Source organism: Cervus elaphus, chromosome 12 (assembly GCF_910594005.1).
Source record: "Cervus elaphus chromosome 12, mCerEla1.1, whole genome shotgun sequence".
In the NCBI taxonomy this organism is placed as follows: Eukaryota; Metazoa; Chordata; class Mammalia; order Artiodactyla; family Cervidae; genus Cervus; species Cervus elaphus.
The window spans coordinates 44,721,906-44,749,694 of record NC_057826.1 but is presented as its reverse complement, the minus strand read 5'-3'; the positions used below and the strand labels follow the sequence as shown (position 1 = coordinate 44,749,694).

The following is a 27,789-nucleotide window of genomic DNA, read 5'->3' as shown; positions in this document are numbered from 1 at the left end:
ACACCTTTGTACTTTCTGTCACTATGAATTTGAATTTGATTACTTTAGGTACCTCATATAAATGGAATTGGCACAGTATTTGTCCTTTTATGACTGGCTTACTTCACTTAGCATAATGTGCCCAAGATTCATCCATGTTGTAGCATGTATCAGAATATCCCCTTTTTAAGGCTGAATAATGCTTCCTTAATGTTTTCTAATTCAGAACTGGGCAGGACAAAGGTTGGTGCTAGAAAGCTTATCTATATTCTGGAAGATTCCTTCCACTGTATAAGGTGTTTCCAACTACACACAAATCACCTAGAGGAAGTGGCAGCAGATTATAAATTACAGAAACAGTGATGCTGGTGAGAAGAATAGGATCAAATGCTCTGGCTAAAGAATAAGGAAAGGGAAATGGTTCCATAGAGTTAAGAACCCACCAAAGAACACTATCAACTTATCTCAGTAATTCCAAAGGGCATTACTGCTTCTTAACCTCAATACTGTCAATAGTGTCTAGTGATGAACTTGGATCATCTAAAAGAAAAGCTACATTCTACATTTATCTTGTAAGTCTCCAGTAAATCATGGAATTATGTTGTATACTTCAGAAGTAGAAAAATATTTAAAAATAAAATACTTTAAGGCCAGATGGATTGGAATCTTCATCATCTTTTACATGACCTGTTGAAAAATTTCCTGACTACCTCACCAGTCAAACACTTTCTTCAATTATCTTCTCCTTATTGCCACCTTATTTAGTTTAAACTTAGCCCTGAAGATGCCATTCCTCATGGTCTGTGGTGGAAATGTAACACCACTCCTTGGCATTCTTCTTGCCTTTCCTAGCTTTTAGTCAAAATACCTTCCCTAACCACTTCCTCAACCACAGGACACACAAATACCCTGAAATTCATCCTTTTTCAACCTCAGTTTTGTGTACCTTCCTGCATTAAGAATTAAATAAGATGTGTATTAAGTGCTAAGCAAAGCTGAAAATATACTCAATTAATGATAGCTAATGGCAATTTTGATGATGATGATAAGGAGGAGAAAAAATACACTTTACATATAATTCCTTCTGAAATAATCAAGAGTGTTAAAAGGCATTGTTTTAAAAGATTTTTAAAAAATATGAACCATTTAAAAAGTCTTATTGAATTTGTTACAATATTGCTTCTGTTTTATGTTTTGGTTTTTGGGCCATGAGGCATATGGGATCCAGCTCCCTGACCAAGGTTCAAACCCTCACCCCCTGCCCCAGATGGCAAAGCCCCAAACACTAAACGGCCAGGAAAGTCCCAGGCAATCTTTGAGGTGTATATTAAAGCTCAATCTCAGCTATTCAGTGAATCTCTTCATGGTTCCTATTACTCAGAGAATGAGGGTAGAAGGGAGTTATTAAAAAGTATGAAATGTCTAGCCAGGCTTCATGTTTATTTTTATGACTTTACACAATTATGTATTTAGTTATTTATTTTGCTTAAGAAGCAGACTTTCACTTGTGGAAGATAGTGGAAACAACAACAACAAAATTTGAAATCTAAATTTGTCTAAAGTAAAAGTACCGCCACAAGTACCAGTTGCATTAGTTTCCTATTGCTGTGTAAGAGATCATCATAAATTTAGTAACTTGAAACAACACCCATTCATTAACTCACAGTTCTGTAAGTCCAGGTGAGCTCAACCAGGTTCTCTGCTTAGGGTTGAATTCAAGGTTCAGCTAACTGGACTGTGAACTGGAGGCTTTTGGGAAGAATTAAGTTCTATGGTCATTCAGTCCTGGGCAAAATTTAGTTCTTTACGGTTACAGGTCTGAGGTTCTTTGCTAGCTGTAGGTGCTGTTACTCCTCCAGGCCACTCCCTGATTCTTCTTCCTGGCTTCCTCTATCTTCAAAGTCCTCAATGACACTTGGCTTCCTTCTTATGCTTTTAAATCTCTCTGATGTACCCCTCTTCTATCAGCTGGAGAAAAATGGCTATTCGGCCTGGCCCACTTGAACAATCTCCCTATTTTAAGGTCTGCAAATTAGAAACTTTAATTATATATGCAGTGCTACTTTTTGCCATGTAACAACATAATCACTGAAGTGCTATCATGTATTCACAAGGGAAAGATTCACTTAAGGATGAGGTTATTGGGGATTATTCATAGAATTCTACCTATCATATTAGTGTTCAGTTAGGATAGTGTTTGGAATGGAAGAATGAAGAGACAGGAGAAGCTTTTTCTATAGCTGGGTATAAAAACATGATATGAAGTTGTATAAGTGGAGGCATGGGGTGCCAGAACTACAGTGAAGGTACAGAGAATTGGTGCTGACATATGCCTGCTGGAGGTTTGGTCACCCATTCTTTGCCTGAAGGAAACCATTGCCATATACCACGGAGAAACTGATTGCAATTAAAAAGTTTCCGTCCTCCCATGACCATCATGCCCCTCAAACAAAAAAGTGACTTTCCATGTGACTCCAACTTCACCCAGCCAACATCTTATTCAAGAGACTGTTCCCTGATCTTTCCTTATCCAATACTCTTCATTTTTCCCTGCAAAATTCCAGATCAACTCAGTCAGATATTTACCTAATTAAATTAATTGACAACAGAAGTGAATAAATGATAGAGTCAAATCTCTAGGAATATTGTATCCTCTAAGTAAAATAATCTTCAACCAAGAAAATGAGGGAAAAAAGACTATTTCTGAAATATTTTAAAAGTAAAAAAAAAAAAAAAAAGTAAAAAAATAAGCATACCTGGTACAAAAGAATAAAAAATGCAGGTTGAATGACATTTTGTAATAATTAGAAGCAGTACAATTTTAATGTTTTGTATATAACAGGTAATTTTAAACTTAAATATAATCTTTGTATCATTATATAGAAATACTTTTCCATAAATATTCACTTCTTAAATTGGTTTTAAAATTATATGAAGTCTTAGAATGAGGTTAAAAATTAAAATTTAGTCATAGTAGTTTCCATGATGTTAGCACATGTTTAAAAAGAAGGAATATTTGATAAGTAAATACCTTTTCCAAAAAACTCTGCCTTCAAATTTGTTTAAAATTAATGTATTATTTGTAATCCTTATATATCTCAGCAACTTCAAACCTCAATGTATTTTGATTCTTTTTTTCTTTCACCCCACCCCCCCCACCCCTTTATTCTGTTTTTCTAGAGGTCAACGGTCAGAATAGATGTGAGGGTTGAGGTGGCCCAGCTGATAAATCCCAGTGTTGCTCTGAATGTGCTAGAGGCAGTGGCAGAGCTGGGGTTAAGGTCGTGGTGGTCAGAGACTTTGTGAAAATGTATTCTATATACCCTTAAGGTATAGAAGGTTGATGTGAAGCCAATCATGAGTTTATCATATTAAGACTTCTATATAGAACAAAATGAGTTATGTCCTTGGCAATCTATTTTACAGCTGAATTTATTCATATACATTTAGGAGTGATGGTGCATGCCTTTATGCCTAATTTAATGTTTTCAGATCCATTTCCTATCCCCACCCTTCCCTTATTTTCTAGTTAGCTAAGTTTGATACCTCCAGGGTCCCCCGTCCCTGGTCAGAACCCCCATCAGTTATACATTTTCGGGAGTAAGATGCAGTAACTGTGAAATGGTTTTGTTAGGAAGAGGGCACCAGGTCGATCTCCATGCACTTCTGTGAACAAAGCAATGAACTTCACGTGTAACTGAAGATAAATGGTAAATCTCACAACAGACCCAGTGGTCAAATGCCTTGATACGTGGAATTTGATTATAGCTGTCAGTAAGCTGTTTTGTTGAAACCTGATTTTATTAATTTGACTACTAAATTTGGTAGCGAGGCCATTATTCCAGCCTATTCTCTTCTGGAGACAGTCAATTTGAAGTATAACTGCCCTCTTAATTACTGCCTGATATTGTGGTGGATTCAGTTAGAAAATGCCTACCTGATGTAGAAAAAGGACCTAAGTCTATAATGTGTCCACTCACATGTTCTCACTATTAAGCTTTAGTCATATAAGTATAATTTACATTAATTGCTAATCACAAGATATGAATTAATTCTGATCTTTCACAATCCCACAATAAGCACAATATGTAATTGATAAAAGTTTTTATTAAATAAATTGTTTAAAATTTGTTGGTTTACAATATATGTGATATTAGTGTGCTAAGAGGAGTTTATGTTTCTGTAATAATGCTATTTTTACACTGTTCTTCTGAGGAAAAACACCATGAGTTATAATAAATTATCTACTATCTCAATTTTATTTACATAAATTTTAAGTAAGCAAAATATTTATGTAAAATGCGGTTAAAAAGCTAACCCATCTGAGTATTGTTTTTGAATCTTAATTTATTCACTATTTGCAGATGTATTCATCAAGTAACTATGTTTTGTTTTGTAACCATTTCTGTCCACTTTGAGATAATAGGTATTGGTTTTCTTATAGACTTAGCTGACCTAGTTGTTAAGTTGTTCAACAAAGTTTATCTGGCTGGTGTTTTTAAATATGTAATTTAAAGCTACTCATTAATTGGTAGCAGGCTATGATAATTTTGTTGATTTTAGAAAACACATATTAGTGGGAGTTGAAAAATGTTTAAATAGAAGATAACAAATATTTAAAATATGGGAAGATTATAAGAGAAATAAAATCAAGGGAGCAATCTCTGCTTCTTTGGAAGGGAATCAAAGTGTAGAATATTACTTCTCCTTCCTTTTCTTTATGTAGATATTCAAGTCTATGACATATAAGGGATATTTTATCATCTGAATGTATTCTCTTTATCCTCTGCCGTGTTCTGTCACTATTGAGGGCAGCAGCCTTCCTGGTACACATGTCTTGATTTAAAATAGATTGATACTTCAGAATCAGATTTCATAACAGGCATATTAAAAAGTTATTATTTGCCCTATTTAAAAACAAAACTAAACAAAAAACTATAATTCCCTATAAATATTGACAATCCCAATGCACTTAAAATATGACTGTATTTTTACAACATACTGATTTACAACAATTTCTGAATTTTCTCTTTCCTTTCCTCTCTGTGTGCAGAAAACTGCTAAAGGTTTTATACTGGCCTCTTGACAAATCTCACTCCATACTCTCTTGAAGATGAAGATGACATTATTTCATTGGGATTTAATCCTCACTCATCTGCTGATAATGCTTAAGCCTTTGTCTCTCTGCTCTGATCACTATCTGGAACTGCACATGTTAACTCTGCATGTCTGCTTGAATGGAAGCAGAAACAACTCTGATGCACCCTCCTTATTAAGGCCATTTAGGCAGCAAGCAATGGGCTACTCCACAGGTCAAGTTAAAATATGTCATTCAGAGACTTACTTGTGTTTCCAGTTCCAGATTCTTGGGAATCAGGAAAGACTTGGCCACATTGCTAAGACCTGGGTCAGGCATCAAGCATGTAAATGCTGCTTTTCCCAGTGTTAGTTCCTCCTGGATTCTAGGGTTGGTGTTTATAATGGGTATAATTTGGTGGTTTTTTTTCTGTCACACTGAGACCATGGCACGCTCTGATGATTTCATAGCCACCTCCTTCCACTGCTACAAAAAAACAGTAAAATTTGGTTTATTTATTCAGTGAGCCCATGTTGAACTATGCTTTCCAAAAAGAATTTAGCACTTAGTAGGGAGACAACCCTGAATTTAACTAGCAAATAAAATATACCAATTACAAATGTGTTAAGATCTACAAAATAAAGAAGCTGAGACAGAAAAAGCAATGCATCAGAAGAGAATTTACTTTAGAAGAGCCTCTCTGAGGAGGTAAGACTTTAAGCTACTACTTAAGGAGAAAGATGGAGCTAGCAGGAAAGAATTTATTTTCAAAGATCTCCCACCCCACATTGGCAATCATAAATTCATTCTCTTAAGTCTGTGAGTCTGTTGTGGGGGAGGGATAGTTAGCAAGTTTGGGATAGACACATACACACTGCTATATTTAAAGTGGATAACCAGCAAGGACCTTTTATAGCACATGGAACTCTAGTCAATGCTATGCGGCAGCCTGGATGGAAGGGGAGTTTGGAGAATGGATACATGTACATGTATGGCTGAGTCCCTTTGCTCTTCACCTGAAATTATCACAATTGGCTATATCACAATACAAAATAAAAAGTTAAAAAAAAAGAACTTCTTTTTAAAACAAACCAAAAAAAAGATCTAATTTGTGAACAAGGGGAGGATGACATGGGAGGAAGCTGGGGCAAGAATATGACTTGTGGGTCAAGGAGTTTGTATTTAATCCCAAGTGTAGCCACCGTGAAAAATCATTAGCCACATTGCTGATGTCATATAATCCACTAAGAAGTATTTATCTAGCCTTTAATTTAGGCCAGACTCCTGCCTGGTTTACTGAGGAGGATTAAAAAGTAAGACAAATGTAATAATCCTACTCTGATTTTGATTATAATCTACCCTGAGAGGCAAGGAGGAGTTTTGAGTTACAGGTAGGAGGCAGAGGAGACCACACGGCTCTTATGCCCAGTAAGCTCAGGCCTGGAGTCAGGCAGATCCTAGAGCCACAAAGCTGAATAGGTTTATTAAACTGCTCACAAGGGGCTGGGTAAGAGCCCACTGACATCAGAGGAGGCCTGTCAGATAGCACAGCACCCACTGTCTGCCAGAACCTATCCTGAGACGTTCTACACATCTACTCAACCTAATTCCCTGTGAGGTAGGAATGATTAAGATCCCCATTGCACAGATGAGGAAACTGAGGCACGGGACTGTAAAATGACTTGCCCAAAACCACACAACACGAAAGGGTAAAACCAGGATTCAATTGAATGGCAGGCTGGTGCTGAGTCTGCTTTTACCAATCATGCCATGATGTCTCGGGGCTGTCAGCTTTGGCAGATAGAGAGGACATCAGCTAGACACACAGTTGCAAAGGGGGCCACAGAGAAAGTTTTGGTGTAAAATGTAATTAGTGATGTTTCACATTTGGTGAAAATGTGACTAAAGATGTTGTGCAGTGTCTTCACTAAGTGATGAAAGCAGGCTGTACGTGTGGAAATAGAGTCAATGTGGACCCAGGCTCTGCAAAGAGGCTCGGCTGTTTCTCATGTTTCTGTGCACTGGCTTCTTGAGGAATACGTAATTTTGGATCAGTGATAACTGCCTGGAATACTGGCCAGGGCTGTCTTTTCTTCACTTTCTGTTAGCATGTTAATTTTTCTAAGCTCTCTTATGATTGTTTTCATTCTCTAATGTACTGTTGTATAGTTAGGATTAAAACAAATTGTATAAAAACTCATTAAAAACTAAGCAATAGGGAAAAATGTAAGATATTTATGAAAGGTGTTTTATACAATGAATATTTTATGAGGAGTAGATTTTATGGTATTTTTTACACAACATCTACTTTGAGGGAAGAAATGGTATCGTGACTTTCAATAATATTTAACTCACATGTGTCCCTACATCATATTCAGATGGACCCAAATGAAGATTAGGTGTGAGTTAAATCATATTCTTGATGTAGTACAGTGCAAAAGGAAAAAAATCCTAATGATCATGGAGTTCACTTTGGAGAAGGGAATGGCTACCCACTCTAGCAGTCTTGCCTAGAGAATTCATGGACAGAGGAGCCTGATGGGTCACAAAGGGTTGGACACGACTCAGAAACTAACCCTTTCACTTTTCACTTTTTTTTTTTTCACTTTGAAAAAGAAAGGTTCCTCTGAAATTGGAAGTTGAATTAAGCAGTTTCATAAGCCTTCAGTTTCTGATACTTTAGGCAGTAGTGACTATTTTAGGCAGTAGTGACTATTCTGTTCTTGCCAAATGCAGCTTATTAGAGTTGAAAAGCCAACCTGTGTTCAACCTCCTTTGGGTCATGCCCTCCCTCCTATACGTTAACAATTTAAGTATATCCCTGAACTTATGTTCATAATTTCAGAAATATGTCCCATAATTTCAGAAATATATTGAGAGGAACATTCTGCATCAGAAGTGATTTATCCATGATATACTGCTGTTATTGTTCAGTTGCTAAGTCGTGTCCAACTCTCTGAGATCCCATAGACTGTAACAGGTCAGACTTCCCTGTCCTCCACTATCCTCTGGAGTTTGCTCATATTCATGTCCATTGAGGTGCTGATGCTATCTAACCATCTCATTCTCTGTTGCCCTCTTCTCCTTTTGCCTTCAGTCTTTTCCAGAATCAGGGTCTTTTCCAATGAGTCAACTCTGGGCCTCAGGTGGCCAAAGTATCAGAGCTTCAGCTTCAGCATCAGTCCTTCCAATGAATATTCAGGCTTGATCTCCTGTAGGATGGGCTGGTTTGATCTCCATGCAGTCCAAGGGACTCTCAAGAGTCTTCTCCAATACCACAGTTCAAAAGCACTAATTCTTCAGTGCTCAGATCTCTTTATGATCCAGCTCTCACATCTGTATATGACTGCTGTAAAAATCATAGCTTTGACTTTGACTATACACACCTTTTTTTGGAAAAAATGATGTCTCTGTTTTTTAAACACTGTCTAGGTTTGTCATGGCTTTCCTTCCAAGGAGCAAGCATCTTTTTATTTCATGGCTGCAGTCAAAATCCACAGTGATTTTGGAGCCCAAGAAAATAAAATATGTCACTGCTTCCACTTTTTCCCCTTCTATTTGCCATGAACTAATGGAGCCAGACACCCTGATCTTAGTTTTTAAAGTTGACTTTCAAGCCAGCTTTTTTTCACTCTCCTCTTTCGCCATCATGATACATTAATCAAGATCTAATCAGGAGAGAGAAATGACATAGTAATTTGAACAGAGATCATATAACATTAAAAATTAGTAACCACCATAAAGAATTTCAGTGGAAGGAATAGGTTAATAAGAACTAAAGAAAACTCTAAAGAATATAGGAATAGTAGATTTAAGGAGCAGTCATTACTCAGCAGCTGAGATAACTGCCCAAGGAAGCACTTGCCCCACCCCCAAGCTATGATCCTGACCTTGCTGGAGGAGGTCACAGCTGAGGTCACTGGATGGTAGAGGAGCTGCTGTGGTGTGGTGTAACTTGCCAGAAATATGCCCACTAGGGGACTAGGGAGAGCAGTTCACAGGCAGATGCCTCGCTGGAGGCACTCTGTTATAAAACCAGGCAGAGACTGTGCCAAGTGAAGCTGCTGTCTGCTGGCTGACATGCACTGCAGGGGCCTGGTTCTGGGGAAGAAGCCAGCCAGGCTGCCCCAGACCAGAGAAGAAAAACCCTTTCTTCTACTAGGTCCTTACAGCACCCTTTTATCTACAAAGGTTAACACTGCACCAGCTATTAAAGGAAAAATATTTAAAAAACCCATATCCATTTTCAGAGCAGACAATAAAGTGTGAATTTAGAACTAAGAGTCAATAAATTGGTAACTGGAATACATGGGAATCCCTGTCTTTCCACTGTCAGGGTTTTGATGAAAATTATTGTTCTGAATTTATTAGAAAATCAGCTGAAAATTTTCAGAATGCAATTTATGGGTTCTTTTATATTAAGGTCTTTAATACATTTTGAGTTTATTTCTGTGATTGGTGTTAAGTAGTGTTCTAATTTCATTCTTTTAGGTGGAGCTGCTCAGTTTTCCCAGCACTGCTTACTGAAGAGATTGTCTTTTTCCCGTTGTATATTCTTGTCTCCTTTTTCATAGATTAATTGACTATAAGTGCATGGGTATACTTCTGGATTCTCTATTATGCTGCACTGATCTATGTTTCTGTTTTTGTGCCAGTAACATACTGTTTTGGTTACTGTAGTTTTATACTATAGCCTGAATTTAGGGGGGCATGATTCCTCCTGCTATATTCTTCTTTCTCAAGATTGTTTTGGCTATGTTTAGATTCTTCTGTATTTCCATACAAATTTTAAGATTATTTGTTCTAGTTCTGTGAAAAATGTCCTTCATATTTTGATAGGGATTACATCGAATCTGTAGACTGCCTTGAGGAGTATAGTCATTTTAACAATATTCTTTCAACCCAAGAATAAGGTGTATCTTTCTATTTAGGTCATCTTCAATTATTTTTATCAGTGTCTTACAGTTTTCTGAATATAGGCCTTTTACCTCTTGAGATAGGTTTATTCCTAAGTATCTTATTATTCTTGATATGATGATAAATGAGATAGTTTCCTTTATTTCTCTTTCTGGCAGTTCATTGTTACTGTATAGAAATGCAACAGATTTCTGTATATTAATTTTGTATCCTGCAAGTTTACTGATTTCATTGATGAGCTCTTATAGTTTTCTGGTGGCATCTTTAGAATTTTTTATGTATACTATCACATCATTTGTAAACAGTGACAGTTTATTTCTTTCTTTCCTTAGGATTTCTAATTTTTTTCCTCTTATGCTGTGCCTAGGATGCTGACATAAATCATAGCAATACTGTTTTTGGATCTGTCTCCTAAAGCAAGGAAAATAAAAGCAAAAATAAACAAATGCAACCTAATTAAACTTAAAATTTTTTACAGCAAAGGAGATCATAAACAGACAAAAAGACAACTTACTGAATGGGAGAAAATATTTGCAAATAATATGACTGAAAAGGGGTTAACATCCAACATATATAAACAGCTCATACAAGTCAACATTAAAAAAATGGGTTAAAAAACAGTCAAAGAACAGAGTAGACATTTTCCCAAAGAGAACATGTAGATGGCCATACACATGAAAAGATTTTTCAACACTGCTAATCATCAGGGAAATGCAAATCAAAACCACAATGAGATATAACCTCACACTTGTCAGAATGCCTGTCATGAAAAAAAGACCACAAATAACAAATGTTGGCAAGGATCTGGAGAAAGGGGAACATTTGTGAACTGATGTTGGAAATGTAAATTAATGCAATGACTGTAGAAAACTGTATGAAGTTTCTTAAAAAGCTAAAAATAGAACTACCATGCGTGCATGCTCAGTCACTTCAATCATGTCTGACTCTTTGCAACCCCATGAACTATAGCCTGCCAGGCTCCTCTGTCCATGGGTTTCTCCAGGCAAATATACTGGAGTGGGTTGCCATTGCCTTCTCCAGGGGATCATCCCAACCCAAGGATCGAACCCACTTCTCCTGCATCTCCTGCATTGCAGGTGGATTCTTTACCAACTGAGCCACCTGGGAAACCCAGAATTACCATATGACCCAACAATTCCACTCCTGGGCGTATATCTGAGAAAAATAAAATCACTAATTTGAAAAGATACATGCTCCTCGATGTCCATAACAGCTTTATTAACTGCCAATATATGGAAGCAACCTAAATGTCCATCAACAGATGAAAGGATAAAGAAAATGTGGCATATACATACAATGGAATACTACTTCAGCCATAAAAAAGAATGAAATTTTGCCATTTGCAACAACATAGATGGACTTGGAGGGTATTATGCTAGGTGAAATAAGTCAGACAGAAAAAAACAAATACTGCATGATATCACTTATATAGAATCTAAGAAACACAACGAACTAGTAAATATAATAAAAAAGAAGCAAACTCACAGATATAGATAACAAACTAGTGGTTACCATTGGGGACAGGTTAGGAGAAAGAAGCCATATAGGTGTAGGGGATTAAGAGGTACAAACTATTAGGTATAAAATAAATTACAAGTATATATTGTACAACCCAGGGAACATGCCAATACTTTATAATAACTATAAATTGAGTATAATCTTGAAGAATGGTGAATCACTATATTGTACACCTGTAACTTATAAAATATCATACACTGACTGTACTTCAATTAAAAAGGAAAAAGAGAAAGTAGATATGCCTTGAAGAATGTCATTATAATTAAGCAAATACATTTTTTGCAGCCATTTGAGAATAAAAAGACAATCATTTGTCTATGGTAACTTTTGAAGAAATCAACTCACTCTAACCACTCTCCTTACCACATTTGTGCTTCAACTAGTTCTTTGAAATAAAATAATCTAATCATCCTGCATGCTAAGTTCCTTTAGTCATGTCCAACTCTGTGTGACGCTGTGGACTGTAACCTGCCATGCTCCTCTGTCCATGGGATTCTCCTGGCAAGAATACTGGAGTGGGTTGGCAGACCCTTCTGAAGGTGATCTTCCCCACCCAGGGATCGAACCTCCATCTCTTACATTACATTTCCTGCATTGGCAGGCGGGTTCTTTACCACTAGCGCCACCTGGGAAGCTCCTAATCATCTTGAATATTTAATAATTAGTCAAAGTGGGAACTATTGCTCACAAAATTAATTGCTCCATATTTGTTAGAGTGGAAGGTTTTTATTTTTGGAGTGGAGTGGAAGGAACTTATGTGTTACTTTAAATATTATAACAAATTAATTTTCAGGTGTTCCTTGCCTCCACACTACCATTAGATTCCATTAGATTCTCCGTAACTCCAGGGGGAGCACGCTTGAGTCATTCTTTTTCACTCCGTATTATAGTTTGAGTAGTCACAGAAAAAAATGAGAAAAAAATATCCATGGTGACATCACATTCAAAGAGACTCCTCCACAAAGACAGTGTATTTTAGATGTTTCAGCTACAAGTTCTGGAATGCAGTTATTTTTAGAAAGTAATAATAGCTGTAGTAATAACTGTTGTCTTTGGTTTGAGAAACTCTTCTTCTTGTCATCCTTAACAGAAAAGATTTTCTTGGTGTTGCTGCCAGCTTTACTTGAAGGTGTATCTATCTTGATGGAAAAGGAAAGTCTAGAGAAATAACATTTGTAAGATAGATATGTTAAAGACATTAATTTATTAATGAAGAAATGTGGTAATGAAAATATATCACAGTTAAAAGACCAGAGACTAAATTTCTGCCCAATATTTTAGCATAGTAGCTATTAATGATTCAGAATCCAAAGCACTCACTCAAGGTAGTTTGTTGCTGAAAAGGAAAGATACCGGAAGAGAGAAGGAGAAATGAATAAGGTTTGAACAGTCATAAGCTTCAACTCTACCTATGTAATCTAAAGACATAGGGGTATAGGAGCATTATTTCTATTTTCTTATTGTAATTACTTTAAATTTATTTTTTCTTGATACTATCAATAAGAATGATCTTTTTCCTTCTTTGCAAATATTATTGTACAACTGCTTCTTTCTTCATTGGTAGGAAAGGAATAATAATTAAAATTTTGTGTTTAGATTCTATGTAAAGTTAATTTTCCTTCGCCAGTTTACTTAATAGGATATAGGGTATATATTTAATATAGTATGAGTAATAAAATGAATTCATAACTGATATGAGACAGTGGTCATGATTAATTGATATTTCACTGAGTGTTATGACAATGTATTTTATAAAAACACTGTGAATTCTTTTCTGATGCTTTTGCTCATTTTATACTTGTTTCTTTTAACTTTAAACTCCACTTGTTAGTACCTTTAAATTCTGAAACTATAAGAATGGCAGAGAAGAGGGCAAAATAATTTTTTTCTCTCCTAACAGAATCAGAAATAAAAGCCAAAATGCATAAGCAACAGTATCAGCAATACCATCACCAACCACAAAACCCTAGAGAGGCCTGAACTGCTGAAGATGAAGGCATCAGGCATCTGCATTCTTATTCCCCCTATTCACTTAAATGCTGTATTATCAATAGAATCATTTTAAGGTTGGGAACCCAAGCAAAGCACTGTGGATTCTCTGTTGTTTGTGAGTTGGAACACTAGGGGACAGCACTAAAATATTCCATAGTTGTTTGTTATTGATCACTTGCATACTGTATAATAAGTAGGAGATTTTACTGTTAACGACTATTGAATGCTCTGTTGATTTCAGTGGACGAAAGAGCACAAAGAGGAATATGAGTGTCTCAAGTCTATAATTTTAGCCTTTATAAAACGATGATTTGATAATTTAGGAGGCTCCGGGCTGTCCTTTGGTTGCAAGGAGATAGTAAGGCATGATGACTGAAAGAACTGTGATTTTTCTGTTAAGAGTGGTTTCTTCTTTTCATTCTTTGGGGGTAAATATTTTGCATAAATTTTTATTTCTAATCTTGTTTTTCAGGCACTTTGGAAAGACATGAAACAGGAGAAAGAGCGAAGATTATTCTTAATTGTTGTGATGATTCACAACTTCCAAAGCCTGACTCTGTACTTCCAGTGGCCTCAGAGACACATAAGCACAAAAGTGTAGAACAGAGGTCTTCCAACTTGTCCCAGTGTGGGCCAATACCTTGCCCTGGTCTGCAAGTGGAGTCTTCATGTAAGGTAAGTTCGAATCAAGCTGCTGCTCACGGTAAACATTACCAACCCCAAGTAAGAAGTAATGCGCTTTCATCAATATATGCCCATTAAAAATCAGCACAAAGATAACTCAGAGATGATTGTATCTACCAGACATGCTTTCCAAGCAATCTTGGGTAAATTGGGATAAGTTTTTGAGTGATTATTATTTTTGAATGAGTATAGCATTCTTTTTTTGATGAAGACATGTTCTGGCTTGTGAATATTGAGCCAATTTTATATGAATACTTGAATTCTAGATGTTTTTTAATGAAAGGGGAGTGGAAACCTATATTCTGTGGTCTGGTTCCTTTTTTTTTTTCACACAACTCCATCATTGTTTGTGGAGTTTGAGTTTCACACAAACTCCATCATTGTGTATTAAATAAGGCTTAGAATTCTGACTTGCTGATGATCCTAGAGATGCTAAGTGTATCAAAAGAATTCATGATCTAATTTTTCTGATGTCTTTTTGTTTTTATTTGTGATAAGCAAATTAAGAGGTGAAATACCTAAGTGGAAAAAAAACTATATATATATATGTAGTGAGAGGATGTGTCATCTTTAAGATGGCTGCTAAACTGTGCCTCAAAGCTGCAGGGGTGGGGGTGGAGGCACCAGCATATGAGCATCACCTTTTTAGGTTTAGACTAGATTTAGATTTTATCAGTGAGGTCAGTGTTTGTCAATCTTTTGAGAACTGAATCACACTAACCAAACACCCAAGAAATGAATACGTAATCTAGAATGACAGTTATTTCATTTACAATGATAAATATGACTGCAGTTCATTGCTCAGCACGGTCTCACTGTAGCAAAGCTACATAGCATAAGGGAGAATGGGGAAGTGGAATTTTAACAGAGGATTCCTTGATGGGCTTCAAGTCAGAGCCCTGAGCTCTTAAAAGCTAATGCAATGGTTGCTGTCACCCCATCAGGGTACTGTCTCTATTGGTCAAGACTGGTATACACTGAAAAATTTCTAAATTTTGATTTCCCTCTTCCAGACTCCATTAGGCCACCTACTTTTATGCTTTCTCCTGCAGATGTTAAAACCAGTGATTTGGCTGCAGCTTTTTTTTTTTTTTCCATTTCTTTTTCTGTGAATATAATTGTTTTCAAGTTTTCCAAATCTGTTTTTCATGTTCTTATTTAAAGAAATCATGGGGTTTTTGTTTGCTTTTTGGCCCTGTGTAGAAAGTGGGGCCTTATTTCTCTGACCAAAGATCCAACCTGTGCCCCCTGCAGTGGAAGCTCAGAGCCTTAACCACTAGACTCCCAAGGAATTCCCAAGGAGTCATGTTTTATAAGGACAATTATATCAATATACTAAAATTTTTAACATTCATAACTGAAGTTGAAAGTGATAGGGTCTTAATCTCTCCTAAGTGGGAGATTGAACCACACTTCTATTATGTATTTTAAGACGGAGGTAATCAAAGCCCAGTGAGTAAGACCCTCAGACTGCCATGTATTTCATCTTAATGTGACTTTGTTGCTTTTTGTTCACAATAGAATGTGTGTCTTATAGTGGAAATTATATGCTAGAACAGTAGATGGGAACTTGGATATGTCTCTTGACTCATGCACGTCAGGTGCCTAGGGTCTGCAGGAGCATATCTCATTTATCAAGTGCCTATTTTACTAGTTTAATTCCCAGAAGGTAAGCTGATTGCTATTTCATTCAGTTTCTTGGAGGACTTCAGAGCTACCTTTTAGGTGGTGATAACAGTATATATTTCTTTATGTAATTTTGTTTCTGTCTTTTGACTCCAAAAGGTAATAAGATCCTGGGGTCTTGTTTTCCTACTCTTAGGTTGATTCCAACTTTATTTCTTAGCTGCTACTGTTTACCTGGATGACTATAATCTCCAATTTTTACTCTCTACAGAGCTGGAGAATTGAGTTAGACAGGACTATCACCTCCTTTGTTCTATATGCTATACTTCTCCTATTATTGAGCTAACTGTTAAGTAGAGATATTTTTATTTGTGCTTCTCATAAGTTATAGCTTCTCCAATTATGTACTGCATATCTTCATCTCATCCTCTTAGATTTAAGCCTTTAAGACTGTTTTATCTTAATTTTTCGGGGGGAGGGGACTGCATCAGTTTAGTTGTGGCATGCAGGATCTTCAGTTATAGCATGCGAACTCTCAGTTGCAGCATATGGGATCTAGTTCCCTGACCAGGGATCAAATTCCCCTACTTTGAGAGTGTGGAGTCTTAGCCACAGGGCCATAAGGGAAGTCCCTATCTTAATCTTTTATTGATAAATTTGATAAGCATAAAATTTCAAGAATGCTTATAAATTCCCCATCCTCCTTTTTGTTAATATAATAAAATGCTTTATTAGTTTTCATAAGAAAAAAAGTCAGATTTAAAGAAGAGGGATTAAATCACACTCATTTCAGAGCTGGGGAAAAAGACAATAAGTCTGAAATTTAGAAATATGTAGGGTTACTGTGTATTTCAGAATTTTTTGATGTAGACTTCAGTGAGACACAAGTGAAATATTTTCAAATGCTACCATGAATTGTTTAAATGTAAGAACAACATGTAATATGTGTGGTGAGTTCTTTGGCAACATTTGGCATTTATTAGGATTCTGTATTCACTTTTCCTTCTTGCATTTGAAGAATGCATATAGATTTAGGGAAAGGTTTTAAAGAGAACAACAAATACAATAAAACATTTTAAAAATGGGTCCAATTTGACATGCTAGAGGAGTCGATTATGTGCAGCTAGATAAAGAAAAATCTTTGCGGCTAGGAGAGGGCCAGAGTCTTAAAGGATTTAAAGGAATACAATATCATATTAGTGATGGGGAACTGCTTTTCTCAGATTCTGCTGAGGATAAAATAAGATAGAAACTGTTTAAATTGCAGTGGGAGGAATTTAGCTTTAAGGTAGAAAATAAACAACCTTACTAAAATCATATCTACATGGCAGAACTCTTTGTTAACCTCATCAGATTTTAATGAGGGAAGTCCTTTTTTGTCTATTAGTCAGTTGGTTGGTTTTAAATTTTTCTTTCTGCACTTATTGTCTGTAAAATGAGTGAAAAAATAAATAAATAAACAGGATCTTTTAACTGCCACAATTTAGACTGATTGTAATGTCCTGGAAATGTCTTAAAAAAAAAAAACTGATTTCCTATAGAACGGGTCCCCAAAAGCTCCAGCTGGTTGCTTACTTAAAGTTACAAGGTTTAATATGGCAGTCATTAATCATACATAGCTATCGAGCATTTGAAATTTGGCTAGCACCATATGTTAAAATGTTATTTTGGATATGTAGGCTTAAATAAAATATGTTACTAAAACCAATTTCACCTGTTTCCTTTTATTTTTTTCAATATGGCTATTAGGCATTTTAAAATTACACATGTAGTTTGCATTTTATTTATGTTGAAATATTTAGGGACAAATGTTGAACGAGACCACAGATAAGCAAACTTATTTGTAAAGGATCAGATGGTAAATACTTTAGGCTTTGGAGGCCATATTTTGCTATTTGAACCATTTAACTCAGTTAACACAGAAGCCACCATAGACAATTCTTAAACAAATGAATGTGGCTGTGTTTAGATAAAATTTTATTTACAAAAACAGGCAGTGGACCAGATTTGATACTCACTGTCCATATTTGCCAATTTCTGATCTAGTCAGCCCTTTCTAGACTTGGAAATCATGAGGTACTTGGAGGAGTACTGGCAAAACAGCCAATACCTACCATCTCCCTAGATATCTAAATTTTTAATAAAGCAACTTATCCCAGCTTCTTCTCCACTATGAGGAATATAATCCAAAAGACCTTGTATCACTCTGTTCCCTGACAGCATTAATGGAATTCATATGTTTGAAAATCTGCCCTTTGTAGGAAACAAATGTGTGCATTATACTTTCTAATCCAAGTGAGATTTTTTAAAATAAAATTTTCTTTAAATAATGTACTTAAATATGCATCATTATCTAAATATATAAAATTGGTTATAAATAATCCATTTACATATCTTCCAATTAAGCTTTTGAGAAATATGTTTGGATTTTTTTAATCTTTAGTTGACTTTAGAGTGATGCCTGTTTGGTGACATTTGCTGAAAAATCTTATTAGAGCTTTATCTTGCTACCTCCTGTAAAACACAGATGGTGTACTGGTAGGCCCCCAATAGAGAACTGGATCCCAGTACTACTTATTACTTTAGTAAAGTGGAACATTAGTTCTTCTGCATTTTATGACACAAAAACATAATCAAAATGGAACTAGAGTTGTTTCTTGATGGTGGAATTTGAAATTTTCTCCTGAAAATTTATGTGTATCAATATGAAATAACAAACCATTGTGGAAATATTACATGTTGCAGATTAATTCTGTTTTCACTAAACTATCTATAAGATACTATCAAAATTGTTATTACAAAAAAGAAAAAATAATATTTATTTGAAAATAAGTGTGTTATATAAGAATAAATCCTCTGTATAGAATGATAATTTTCACATTTTTATTAGTAATTTTTAGTATATTCTTTTTAATATAATAAGCAGCATATGACTATTTTTTCTAATAGATAATATTTTGCATCAATTTTATATCATTTTAAAAGGGAACAGATTTTTATTACTAGACATATAAGCTCTTCATGAAAGCATAGGAATCTGTCTATAAACATTGAATTAAGATTTTTGTTTGGAAGAGTTTGGTTTAGTGAATCCCAACTTAAAACTTAGTGCCGAAATGATATCACCGTTCCTGGTGAGATAGAATAAAGAAATATACAATAGAGGAGAGATACAGGCCATTTGCTTTTTGAACACATGTGAGGTGATGCAAGTCTTTGAGTATAGCCATTTCTCATAAGCATTTTATATATTAATTTTAACTACCAAGTCAAAAAATTTCTGTAATATGTAATTTTTTGTAGTTGTTTTATGAAGGATATCTCCTTTCTCACTTTGTGGCGTGAGTTTAAGCACTTTTGATAGAAAGTTCCCTCAATCTTGAGGAAAACTCTGAAAAGCATATCTCAGCTTTGTTCCAAAACTAATTCAGGAGGTCTCCGAGTCTCTATGAAAACTAGGAGCGGCACTATTAAAATGAGTCCAGCTGTCTGCCTTGCACACAGAAGCAACCCTGGATTTCCTCACAGGACTTCAAAGCCTTGCTTGTATCTAAACATTTGTTGGCCATGTAAATCAAGGCACAAAAGGAAAATGCTTCTATTTCACGGTGCGCGGCTGGTCTGAGTCCGGCATTGTGCTGCACGTGCCGGTGGGGAGTGCCAGGAACAGAAGGGCACTGTTCTGACTGTGTGACAAATGTAGTTAACACCAGATCCATATTAATGTTGTCAAGTTCCCTTGATGTATTTAAACAGATTTTAATTATTTTCAGCGTCCAAAGGCCTGAAATATATAGCCTAATAGTTCTTCAAAGAAAGCTTACTTAATGTGTGAATGTAAAACCTCTCATAAAAATGAAACTTTTATATTAGCCTTAGTCATTGACATAGGTTATTCATCAAGTCAGCAATTTGTGTGGCAAAGTGCCATTTGAATAGTGTATTGTTAGGCTACTTATGGTCCACTTGACAAGGGCTCTTGCTGTAAATAGTGCAATTTGACTCCAGCTGTTAAAGAGTGGCTTTGACAGCAGCCAAATAGAATGGAGATGCCTTACTGCACTGCCGAAAAATCAATATTGGGTTCTTGTTCATGGTAACCTGTTCTTTTCTCTTCTGTAGATTTATAAACGACTATCAAGGGTTTATAAGTGGAAGTTTAAATATTATTTTAAATGCAATTCTCTTTGAGTTTCAAATTAAGATGTGATAAATGGTTACAAGTACAGAGTTTTAGGATATTATTTCCACCCTCTGGTTCATGTTTAGTCACAATTACAGTTAAGTTGAATTTGGATTCTCCAGCTACAATAGAAAAGAATTAGTGTAAAACATGGGCTCAAAATTGTGTGCCTATTGTATATTGCCAGTGCAATTATTTCTTCTTTTTTATTTTCTTATCAATTTATCTTCAGTGTCCTCCCATCTTCTCTGTGTGTGTACCTTTTTGTATAGATGGCAGGGTTCTTTGTGGCTGTGCCCATAGCAACACCCACAGATGTTGACAGCAGTAATGTCCCCTGTGTTGTTGAAGATTTCCCTAAAGCAGAGTCTTGCTGGTTTTGAAGATTTTTCTAGCGGTTTTCAGCAATACAGGGTTGCTATGATACCTGACTGGCAGTAATAGATATTGAATCTGTTAATTACAGTAACCACACACAAGGACTTTTTTCATTCGGTTTTTCTGCTGTTGCTAGCTGTTATATTTAAGATACAGAAGAGGAAGTGAAATTATATACTCAAGATGAGAATATATTTCAAGAGTTTACTTTGAATCCTGATATTTAGTTTTAAAAATTTCCTGGTGTAAGAACCCTTCAGCTGACTGATGCAGATATAGTTTACTTAAATTGCAAATATAATTTATTTAGATAATTACTAATTTTGACTGAATTTGATTTTGAATTTTTATTGTTTACTTGAGATGTCACTAAGTTTTCATCTAAGGTGTGCTAAGCAGGATTTGAAAGAGCTATCATTTTTAAGATGAAAAAAGCTAGTATAATGAGTACTTTTTCAATTGCCTCTTTCAGTGAAAGCTGTTAAAATAGTTGTCTTCCTATTACTGACCAGCTCTGCATTTATTCAATTTGTGACTGAGATAGCAACTGAAAATTCATTAAGCTGATAATATAATTGTGTACTAAGACCTTTAAGGCTGATTCAAGGTCAGTGTTACTGTTTTTGTAATTGCTGATAGGCAGTTCTCATTTCTTCAAGAGGAAGCATTGGTTCTGCTTTGATTTTAGTTGATTTTATAAATTGTTATCTCTTCTGTTAATTCTAAAGTAAACCTTTTCACTGAATAAATGTTTATGTTATTCTTTAGTACTAGATTTAGCCTAGATATACCTCAGTAGCTTTTCCCACACCCCATGATATTAATCAACCCTGTAAGAAACATGGAAATCTAGGATTATAACTTTCTTCTTTAATTAAATATTCCAATTTTAGTCATCAATTAACTTGTGGGTGAGGATTCTAGCTTGGAAACTTGAATAAAAGTTAAACATATCAGGCATTTTTATTTTGCATTTGGATTAATCTAGGGACAGAATAGCATAATTTATTAAAGCATGTTTTTAAATTTGTCTCCATTATCATCAGTAGTTTTATGGACATATTTTAGAAAGTATGAACTATGTAATAATGTACACACCATATTATACACCCATAACCATTTAGAGACTTTTTGTTTCTCTCTCATTTCTCCTGTCCTTTCCTACTTTTCTTTCTTCAGTTGCAATCGAAAAACAAAAACAAAACCCTGTGACTTTCCAAAGTTGTTAAGGCCAACTTCTTGTAGGATCTAAAGATCGACCTAGTCAACTTACTGAACGAGGCCTGAATCTTCTGGGATGAAAAGTCACTTCAGTGGATTTGGATGTTCTGTTATTGAGCATATTTGCTGGTTAAAATGTGATGGTAAATGTTACCCCTTTACAGAAGCTTGGAGTTTCCTTGGTAACCAAGTCACTGTCTGACATCAGGAATATTCTCTGTTTATATCCCGTTTTTGATGATACCTTGAAGGGTAAAAAAATGAAGTTTGTAGAAATTCAGATTTTGAGTTTACTAAAAGGGTTAATGGCTTATAACAAGAAAGAAAACAAAGATAATAAAAACTTTCTTTTTGAAAGTTGTGATCATATCACTTACTGACTGAGAGTACCAACTGGACCCATTTAAAGGAATCCCAACAGGAGCACTAACTTCTGTACCAATGACTTATATGGAAACTGGCCCTAAGAGACCAACAAATGCAAACATGTAACATGAAGTGATTTTCATAAAAGAAAGCATCTATTCTCACAGAATATTTCCCCTAAGTTGCTAAAAACAAGATGTATTAAGACTTTAGCTTTATTCATTGGACCTAAAAGCATGAAATTTTTAAATAATATATCCAGCTAATATTCTCATCCAGGTTTCTGAACTGGGTTTTAATAGTGACATCCTGAAGGTACAACTAGTTCTCTGTATCTTCATATGGTATTCATGGCATTGAATACAAATAATGACATAAATTACATTATTTGTAATTTTTTACATATTATGAAGCTCATAATACTCTGGAAATAGTTGTTTTGTCCTAAATCGAAATATCCTGCCTAAGCTTTCAGTCCATGTATGATTATTCCTACCAGATATTTCTAAAATGGTCATAAGAGGCTGCTAGGTAGCAAGGCCTTTCTTATACACATGTTTAACTTCATGCACATCCACATAAAACTAAAATTTTATTTTGTTGTTGTTTTCACATAATGTCTGGGACATGATGGTTTTTATTTTATTTTTTATAACAATTTCAGTTCAATTCAGTCACTCAGTCATGTCTGACTCTTTGCAACCCCATGAACCACAGCACGCCAAGCCTCCCTGTCCATCACCAACTCCTGGAGTCCAACCAAACCCACATCCACTGAGTCAGTGATGCCATCCAACCATCTCATCTTCTGTCGTCCCCTTCTCCTCCTGCCCTCAATCTTTCCCAGCATCAGGGTCTTTTCAAATGAGTCAGCTCTTTGCATCAGGTGGCCAAAGTATTGGAGTTTCAGCTTCAGCATCAGTCCTTCCAGTGAACACCCAGAACTGATCTCCTTTAGGATGGACTGGTTGGATCTCCTTGCAGCCCCAGGGACTCTCAAGAGTCTTATCCAACACCACAGTTCAAAAGCATCAATTCTTCTGTGTTCAGCTTTCTTTATAGTCCAACTCTCACATCCATACATGACCACTAGAAAAACCATAGCCTTAAATAGATGGACCTTTGTTGACAAAGTGATGTCTCTGCTTTTTAATATGCTATCTAGGTTGGTCATAATTTTCCTTCCAAGGAGTAAACGTCTTTTAATTTCAAGGCTGCAATCACCATCTGCAGTGATTTTGGAGCCCGGAAAAATAAAGTCAGCCACTGTTTCCACTGTTTCCCCATCTATTTGCCATGAAGAGATGGGACTGGATGCCATGATCTTAGTTTTGTTTATTGGGATATAATTGCTTTACAGTGTTACATTTCTGCTGTACAGACTGTGAGTCAGCCACATATATCTCCACTCTTTTAAGCCTCCTTCCCACCTCCCATCCCACTCCTCTAGGTCATCACAGAGCACTGAGCTGAACTCCCTGTGCTCCATAGCAACTTCCCACTCGGTATCTATTTTACGTGTGGTAGTGCATATATGTCATTGATGCTCTCTCAATTCGCCCCTCCCTCTCGTCCCCTCCCTGCATCCACAAGTCTGTTCTCTACATCTGCACTTTTATTCCTGCCCTGCAAATAGGTTTATTGGTACAATTTTTCTAGATTCCATGTATCTGCATTAATACACAATATTTGTTTTTCTCTTTCTGACTTACTTCGCTTTGTATGATAGGCTCTAGGTTCATCCACATTACTTCAATGGACTCAATTCCATTCTTTTTTATGACTGAGTAATATTCCATTGTATATATATACCACATCTTCTTTGTCCATTCATCTGTTGATGGACATCTAGGCTGCTTCCATGTCCTGGTTATTGTAAATAGTGCTGCAGCGAACATTAGGGTACATGTGCCTTTTCAAATTATGGTCTTCTCAGGGTTAATGCTATTATGAAAGCTTACAAAATACAAAGTTGTACTCACCTTTATTACTTTCTTCTCAGCTCCCATTAGCAGTCTCATTATGCAAAACCTGACCCTCTCCATTTACTCTCTGGTAGCAAATGTCTTCTTTTCTTTGTTCCTTAAACTAAAATAATAATTTTAGGATAAGTTTAGGATGCATAAAAAGTAGAAGTGGAAGGAGACAGGTTCATCAGACCCTTTATTCCTAGTTTTAGCATTGTTGCCTATTAGAACTAGAAGTGGTTAAATTATCTGTTCTCTCCTTTCTTAGGTGGATTTTGGAGCCCAGTGTTGAGTGAATCATATAAAACTGGGTTCAGAGCCAGAAACAAGACTTTCTTGTTCCTGCTTCTGATTTCTTAGTTCCAGCAGAGCTGAATCCACTAATTGATGGACCCTGTAGCCAGACCTGCCAAATTTCTCTCATGGCTGAGTTTCTGTGTTGTTCTCTCTTCACTTCCCCACCCCATCTTCTTGAACATTCTTTGCCAACTAAGCTTGGGATCTTGTATACTATTAATAACATTTGGTTTTGGAGGTTTTTATAGTCCCTGAATTTCAGGATACCCTGGCTTTGCTGTGATTAGTTGATAGGTTTTAGCTTTTGCTTGGAGCTCTGATTTTTCTTTTCCCTGTCTGATTAATCTGCTTAGTATACATTATCCTTCCAGGTTGCCTCTTTAGGAACCAGTGATCTCACTGATGAACATTCTGGCTTCTTGCACATGAACACTTCAAAATGATGGTGTTTTTGTTTTTCTATTGCTATTTCCACAAAAGTAAAGGCTTAGAAGAACGCACACTTAATATATCACCTTTCTCCTATGCCAGAAATCTGTATGACATTGGCTTCTTTGTTCAGGGTCTTACCTGACTAAAATCCAGATGTGGGCTGCGATTACTATATCATCTGAGGCTGATGTCCTCTTACAAGCTTAGGTTATTGGCAGAAATTAGTTCTTTGTGGTTATAGGACCGGGGTCCCTGTTTTCTTGCTGACTGTCAACCTGGGAGGTGGCACACACTCCTTGCCATATAGTCCTTTTCATCTTCAAGACAGCAATGGAAAACTTCTTATGAATGGAATTCATTTAGTACTCTTAAGTCTCTGATTTCTCCCTCAGCCACCAGTCATAAAAAAGTCTCTGCTTTCAAAAACTCAATGTGATTAACTCAGGACAATGTAGATAATTTTCCTATCTTAAGGTCAGCTGATTTGGAACCTTAGTTATATCAGCACAATTCCTTCATGGCAGTACCTAGATTACCATTTGGTTGGGTAAATGGAAGAAGATATGCTTCACTATGGTCTAAGACTATTGAGGGCAATCTTACAATTTTACCTATAGATGGAATCATTCTAACTCAGAGTGAATGCTGAATCACTTCTCTCTTCTTCCAGTTCTGGAACATTCCACATCTGATTAAGCTGTTAGCTATCCTGATTAGCTGTACTGGTACTAATCATTTCTGAAATTTGAATCAAACTCCTGTTTCTCTTTTGGACCTCTTCACCCTGTCTGTTCCTTCAGGGAGTTTCACATGCTGGACAGCTGGATGAGTAATCAACACTGGAAAATATCTCCTTTAGAATTTCAGGATGTTCATAAAATTAAAACTGCTAATTTTTACTATTATTATGTAATTTATATTGTAGCTCCTAAACTGGGGACAATATCTACTCTTAGCCCACTTTCTGAGTTTTAAATTTGATTTTGATGCTTATCTTGGGCTGGAGATTGCACATATTCTTCAGCTGTATGTTTTCCCAATCTGTTGGATACACGGTACAGTTTATGAACTGGTCTTTGGTCGTTCCACCAGCATGACCTTAGATGGGAAGAAAACAGCCTAAGAAGTGGACCTTCTGATATTATTCATCTGACTTGTAATCATCCTGGGAATAAAATCCAAAATTGTAAAGAAAAAGATATTGAAAAACATCAACTACAGATCTGGGACCATAACCTAGATATTTAATCTCTAGCTACTTGGTATCATCTGCCAGAATATTTTCCCTCTGATTCTTTACCTTGAAGTCCAAGCTTCAATGTCACTTTCTCATAAAATAAGTAGCATCCCACTCTCCCTATTCTCTGTCTCAACATCTTTTTTATTTCATTTTTTATCTTCCCCATTTTCCCAACAGCATAATCTCAAAGTGGGCAGTGATTTGCCCCCTCTTCACCATGCATATTTACTTTGTCAGTCGATTGCTTGAAGTCCAGATTGGGTTTTTATGTGTGACTTGATCTTACAGAGGGAAGTGACCTAGTAAAAAAAAAAAAAGTGATATCAAAGAGGTTGTTGAAATACAACTGCTACCCCACCAATACTTAGACACAAGTTTTCAATCAATTCAAAAGTTTGAAAGGCATACTGATATTGAGACCAATCCAAATCAATTCAAAACTTTATAAGAAAAAAATTGTTAAAACTGGTGATGAAATTTAGGATATTTAGCATACTAGGGAGGAATGGTCCTCTACAGGTAAGATAGGTAAACTGATATAGACTCAGAAAAGGAAGATTAAAAGGCAATGTGGTTAAATGGTTTCTTACACTAGAAAAGTTTCTATTATTGCCTTAAATTCAGACTCCTTTTTCTTGTAACAAAGTTATCTAAAATAAGCACTCAAAAATAGCCTGAGGATTGTACTGTATATCATGAGCCCTCTGCTTCCTTCACATAATTACTTTACTAAGCCCTCCCCTTGATACAAAACCCCCGAAGCCAGCAACAATCTAATCAACAGATTTGTAATAACTTTTAGAAATGTAAGTGTAATAAATATGAAGAGGCCTGATTTATGTTTCATTTCCCAGATGCAAAGTCTCTGGCACAATCCTCCATCCCTCAAGTGGCAAATATCACTTCCTACTTTCATAGATCATTTGAAATGTGCTGAACCTCTCATCAGAGGTTGGTGAAAAGAGGGCTGATTCTACCCGTGATGTGTATGACAATAAATGCTTTGGATAACTCCTTACTGTGGGAATGTAGGGTAGCGTGCTGTGTTAAAGCTCCCGGAGATACCAACTCTCATGGAATTTGCTCTTCCTTCTTGTAAGATTTTTTCCTCCTCCAGGGAGAAGATGTCTTGGTAATGGCAGGAAGGCCAGTGCCCCTCCACATGGCTGTCCTGCTGATTCCACTCTGCATGTATCTCTCCCTGCCTAATCCCACATACAGAGAAGCTCTTTTCTCCACCTTGTTAAATCCTACCCCATACTACAATATACACATGCTATTTAACATGCATTGGCTAATTAAACAGTTGTAAGTTAATTATGGATTGCCTAGCTATTTTACAAGCATATATACAATTCATCTTCTCAACTAGATCTTGTGCATGTTTGCTAAGTCACTTCATCGTGTCTGATTCTTTGTGAACCAATGGACTATAGCTCCCCAGGCTCCTCTGACCATGGAGTTCTCTGGGAAAGAATACTGGAGTGGGTTGCCATACTCTCCTCCAGGGGATCTTTCTGACCTCGGGATTGAACCTGCATCTCCTGCGGCTCCTGCACTGGAGGTGGATTCTTTACTGCTGAGCCACCAGGGAATATCCAACTAGATCTTAAGCTACTTGAAAGAAAAGCTGTATCTGTATGTTATGTAAGTTTTATAGTGTGGAATGCAGAACAGAGTCTTTTTTGTTCATTCAGCAAATATACAATGAACACCTACTATGTGCCACTCTTTTTTAATTTTTTTTAATTTTATAGTTATGTGGGTTTGGACAAACTTACCTGTCATCACAGTCACAATATAGACCCCTTCCATCACACTCAGAATGTCCCCCATGGCTCTTCAGAGTCCACTCCTTCTCCTTGTCAGACATTCTTCTTGATACTAGGGA

At 36.1% G+C, this 27,789-nt stretch overlaps 1 protein-coding gene across 1 annotated transcript in view; it reads left to right on the top strand.

Moving 5' to 3' along the window:
• The window catches only part of WDR72 (WD repeat domain 72), a 210,037-nt gene that overhangs the window by 63,791 nt on the left and 118,457 nt on the right, over positions 1 to 27,789 (top strand). Inside the window, exon 14 of the mRNA XM_043920196.1 lies at positions 13,977 to 14,179. Within this exon, the coding sequence (XP_043776131.1) occupies positions 13,977 to 14,179 (203 nt within the window). The remainder of the gene's footprint in view (positions 1 to 13,976; positions 14,180 to 27,789) is intronic.